The following is a 5,064-nucleotide window of genomic DNA, read 5'->3' as shown; positions in this document are numbered from 1 at the left end:
GAAGGACCTCTTTCCCCGGGAGGATGATGTAGGGAGCGGGGGGTTCCTGAGAAGTGCAGGGTCCGGAAGTGGGGGAGGCAGGGACAAGCCAGTGGCACAGGGGGAGGGGGAGGTGGCAGAGCGCTGTGCCCCGCTCTGTGCGGAGCAGGGAGGCTGCAGAAACTGGTGGGGGGTGGGGTGGGAGGGAGCATCTCTTGCCTCCCTGGCTTCCTCGTCAGTCGGATCTGTGCTGACCCCCGTGCTCACGATGGTGGCCAAGGTCAGGCACTGGGCACTGTGTCCTAGGAAGGGCCAGAGCTGTCCTGGTCTCTGAGTTTGGAAGCAAGCACTTCGAGGCTGTTTCGGAGTCGGCTGCAGCGGGAACATCCTTGGGTTGTCTGTGTCACGGGGCTCCCATCTGAGAGGGCACGTGGTTGCCCTGGTGGCAGGCGTAATGTTCGTCTCCTCCCTAAGTGGCATGTAGACTCTTCCACTCCTGCCGGTATCTGGAGTGATCGATCACCCTCTGCGTAATCTGCCTGGCTCTTGGCCGAGAGCACAGGTGTCCCCAGGAAGTCAACCTCAGACAGCAGGTAGAACGTGGCCCGCGTTCCAGCCCACCCCTGCTTTATTCCTCTGGCTGCACTAGGTCGCAGGGCCTCTCTCCTCTCAGCACCCTTGGCTGAGGGATCACAAAGAGCCAGCGGGTGAGCAGGTGTTGTCTAAGAAGGAAACCAGGTGGGAGTCCTTTGAGAGTGCAAGCAGCCACTGGGCTTCCAAGCTCCTATCCCCAACTGGCTGGAAAGGCTTTGGCACCCACAGCAACGTGTGGGTAGTGAGGGATCTCTCACTGAGAGGACCAGGGAACAGGATGGCCAGAACCATTTTCCTTAGGATCTCAGTTCTAGTTTTGGGTTCCAGATTTGGGGTGTTGCTGAGTTGGGGTGACTCACATCTGTCCCCCACATTCTTGGGTGGCAACAGGATCTCAAGGGAGTGACTTGGAAGTCCAGCAGGCCTGACTTGAATCTGCCCACCCCTCCCTAGCTGTGTGGTCTTGCATAAATACTTAGCTTTGGCCCTGTAAAGTGGGGTTACTCACCCCCAGAGCTGCTTAGGAGGACTCAGTTGGTAGCATGTGCTAAGCACTAAGGAAACGCTCGCTCTCTTGCGGGGGAATTCCAGTTGCCAAGCATCCAGACGCGATTAGAGCCGCTGAACAAAGAGCCTCCTAAGAGCTGGTACAGAACCTTGGACCTCATGGCCTTCTTGGGTAGCTGAGTTTTGAGCAGAGCCGCCCTGGTTTTCAGTGCACGGATGAGGGAGCAGGGTTGGCGCTCATCTGGCCTGAGATCGGGGGGGTAGCGATGCCATCGAGCACATGCCAGGAGGGGCTGCCCTCGGCTCCCATCCCTTCTCCAGCCCTCAGGGCACTCTCTGGCAGGGATGCTGCCGAGCAGGCTTTGGCATGTCTTCATCCTGGCCACCAGATTGCTCTTGGCCAGTGCCATCCTTGGGATAAAAGGAGCCAGCTGCAGAGTTCCCGAGGGATCTGGCTTCCAAGCCACCCACATCTCGGCAGGGAGCGTGTGGGGAGCCCAGGAGCTGGCCCTGGCTGAAAGACAAGCTAGTCTTTGCGACACTTGCTAGTGGAACGGGCCAGGCGCCCTGTGGACCTCATCAGCAGGCTTCTCCCAGGGGATCCTTTCAGTCCCTGCTTGTGAGGAAGTGAGATGGATGCTCGCTTGGGTCCCGGCCAATGCTCGGAGAGTCAAGTGGTGGCTCTGGCACATGCTTTGGGAGAAGGCCTGGGGGCATCGTGGGTAAATGGGCCGCCTCTGTTCTCAGATCAGCACTGTTGTCTCCTGGGATGGGGCCCACGAGGGACAAGCCAAGGCTGGCACATGAGCTGACCCCGACAGCCCTCCTCTTGTCTTACAGAAAATCGTGCAAGCTGGGGACAAGGACCTCGACGGGCAGCTTGACTTCGAAGAGTTTGTCCACTACCTCCAAGACCATGAGAAGAAACTGAGGCTGGTGTTTAAGAGTTTGGACAAAAAGAATGATGGTGAGCATCATCCGTAGGACTGTGGCTAGCCCGGCCCGGGCACTCTGCCTGCCGGCCCTGCTCACGGCCTGTCATTGCAGGACGGATCGACGCCCAGGAGATCATGCAGTCCCTGCGGGACCTGGGAGTCAAGATTTCTGAGCAGCAAGCAGAGAAGATTCTCAAGAGGTGAGGATGCAGCCAGCCTGTGTCTAGTTTCACAAAAGTGTGGCGAAAGAGTCTGCGGGGCCAGCTCTGGTGCCACTGACCGTGTCGGCCACACTTCTCTGCACTTGGTTTGGAAGCATGAGTATTAACCCCAAGAGGCCGCCTCCCCCAGGTGTGCAGGCCGGCTCTCTTAGAAAGAATCACTGAGGCCTGGAATTGTGCCCCTGCATCAGTGACCCATGAAGAGAAGAGACTAGTTGGGGCTGTTTCAAGTAGGCGAAAGCTGCAGGGAACACCTTTGCTGCCTGTCGGGGAGGGGAGAAGGGCGTGCTCCACAGCCCTGGTCTAGGGTGGATTTCTCCCCCAGGCCTGTGCCTTGCTGCCCCCGGAGGTAGCTCACTGGTGAGCTGTGGTGACTGCAAATGGCATGGATTAACCCCAGCGGCCACATCTGTCCCGGCTGGGCCTTTCCAAGATCCTGAGGCCCAGTGCCGGGTGGTCCTGTGGACCCCCAGCCTCTGGGCCCACTCCCAGGGGTGGTCGCGTGGGCGGGGCCGTGCTCGTGCTGTGCCGTCTCGAGTCCTCGGGTGTGCGCTTGCTTCGCTAACGTCTGCTCAGAGCACTCATCGGTGTTGTTTCTCCTCTTTCCTCTGCATCCTCCTTTGTCTGTCTGTCAGAATACGGACGGGCCACTTCTGGGGCCCTGTCACCTAGTAAGTATCGTGTCACTCGGGGACTGCCTCCTGCCCTGGCTTCTGTGCCTGACTAGAACAGGGTCCTCGCGGGCCACTGTTTCCGTTCCTGTGCAGTGTGGGGTGCGGTGCCACCAGGGGCCATGGCGCCTGGCTGGGCCCACCTGGCAGTGGGAAGCATGGCTGATGGATGGGTGTGTTTACACGTGGGTGACCGTGCCTCTGTCCTGCAGCATGGACAAAAATGGCACGATGACCATCGACTGGAACGAGTGGAGGGACTATCACCTCCTGCACCCCGTGGAGAACATCCCCGAGATCATCCTGTACTGGAAGCATTCCACGGTGAGGCCTCTCCCAGCCCTGGACTCACTTTCCACATCAGCCATTCACAGGCCCCTTTGCCCTGCTTCAGTCATCCCCTCCCAGGGGCAGGGCTGGGGTGCTGTCTTCTCTCCAACAGCAAGACTGTCCCGTGCTCTGCCAGCCCGGCAGAGACACCCACACGCCCCCTCCAACCCTGAGGTCCCCTCTGCAGGGTGCCTTCTGCGCCCATTTGCTGCCTGTTCTTCGGGGTCCACCCCAGTTGTCTCTGGCCGCCAGTGCTCTTGTTCTCCTCCAGCAGGCACGAGCCACCCTCTGGGGGCTGGGGATAGAAATTCCTCTATGTGGAGCTGTCAGGTGGCCCCCACTACCTTATTTTCCTTATTTTTTGGTGGTGTTTCTCTCTGGCCAAAGAGCGTGGCCCTGCTGTCACATACGCACTGCCCTTTGACCCCGTGAGCTGTGTTTCCACATCGGATATGTGGGTCTACACTGACCGCCCTGCTTGCTCTGTCCCTGCTGGTCCCTGCTGCACTCCCCATGATGGGCGGCCAGGGTACCCCTTGCACTGCTGGGCCGGGGCTTGCCTGGAGAGGTGAGGTGGAGGCTGCAGGGTGTGGGGCAGCTGACTGAGTCTGCCTGCAGCCTGGGATCTGAGCAGATCTGGCTCCGACCAGCCTGGAGGCTGTCCAGGGAGGCCACCTGGGGCAAGGTCTTACGCAGGCCACAGGCGGCCCAGCCCTCCTGTTTGCTGAGGCCTTGCATAACATTCTGCCAGCAGGATCTGGTTACGCATCGGGTTGCGGAAAGGTTTTTTACCCCTGACTTGATCCTTTCAGCTTGGCCAGCCTGGTGATCCTACCCAAAATGCCCTGTAAGCTGTTCTTGCAGGAGCTCCTGGCAACCTTTGAAAGGGCTGCCTGATGGTTTTGTAACCGGCCTCTTCCAGCTGGGCCCAGTTCACCTCCAGGCCTGGGCCTCTCGAAGGCCGCCGCAGGCCTGCATACCTGCCGTCTTCACAGAGATGAGGCAAAGGCCCCGGCCCACCTTCCAGAGGCCTTGGCACTCACCAGCCTGTGGCTTCTCCAGAGGGTGGAAGTGGTGGGGGTGCTCGCTGCCAGCAGCTTTACTGAGCCAGAGTCAAGTAAGGCTGGTTTTCTCTTTGCTGTTCTTAGATCTTCGATGTGGGTGAGAACCTGACCGTCCCCGACGAGTTCACAGTGGAAGAGAGGCAGACGGGGATGTGGTGGAGACACCTGGTGGCAGGAGGTGGGGCAGGGGCCGTCTCCAGAACCTGCACAGCCCCCCTGGATAGACTGAAGGTGCTCATGCAGGTACGCAGGAGGACAAGCCCAGGCCTGGGCGTCACCTCGGGCCCCCTGGGTGGTCGATTTCCCTCCCCTGGCTGAGTCTCTGCTTTGGGCCCACACGCTTTTCTTTTCTTCACTACAAATTTAAAACATTTCATGGGGCTAGTAGCTGGCATGGTCGTTAAGGCACTGGACTCCCACATATGGTTGACAGCAGTTTGAGTCCTGGACGTGGCAGCTTGCTTTCTTGCTTTCCCTCTCTCTGTTTCTGTCTTGTCAAATAATAAATAAAATTAAACAAATGGTTCTTTTAAAAAACTTTTTTTTTGAGAGAGAGAGATTTTTGCTGTAAGGCACAAGCACCCACTGGAGAGACGAGAAATCACCCCCTAGGGGGAACTGCCACGTCACAATCCCTCCTCCGTTCTTCTCTTGGGATTTGAGCACACACGGCCGGTATAAGTTTTAAGCTGCTGGGTCCGGGACTTGAACCACAGTTGGCCATGTAAGAGTCTAGTGCCTTAACCACCATGTCATCTGCTGA

General features: G+C 58.5%; 1 protein-coding gene across 6 annotated transcripts in view; it reads left to right on the top strand.

Moving 5' to 3' along the window:
• SLC25A25 (solute carrier family 25 member 25) overlaps positions 1-5,064 on the top strand; it is a 22,874-nt gene that overhangs the window by 10,412 nt on the left and 7,398 nt on the right. For 4 of the 6 annotated variants that reach the window (XM_006154042.3, XM_027774026.1, XM_006154044.3 and 1 more), the window contains exons 2-6: positions 1,921-2,047; positions 2,128-2,215; positions 2,872-2,907; positions 3,120-3,231; positions 4,386-4,544. In XM_006154042.3, the coding sequence (XP_006154104.1) occupies positions 1,921-2,047; positions 2,128-2,215; positions 2,872-2,907; positions 3,120-3,231; positions 4,386-4,544 (522 nt within the window). The remainder of the gene's footprint in view (positions 1-1,920; positions 2,048-2,127; positions 2,216-2,871; positions 2,908-3,119; positions 3,232-4,385; positions 4,545-5,064) is intronic. The other 2 variants (XM_006154043.3, XM_006154046.3) reach the window with 1 other exon arrangement.

The sequence above is a fragment of the Tupaia chinensis genome, unplaced genomic scaffold (assembly GCF_000334495.1).
Source record: "Tupaia chinensis unplaced genomic scaffold, TupChi_1.0 Scaffold000394_1, whole genome shotgun sequence".
NCBI classification, from domain to species: domain Eukaryota; kingdom Metazoa; phylum Chordata; class Mammalia; order Scandentia; family Tupaiidae; genus Tupaia; species Tupaia belangeri.
Note: the sequence above shows the minus strand (reverse complement) of the source record. Positions and strands in the feature narration are given on the sequence as shown.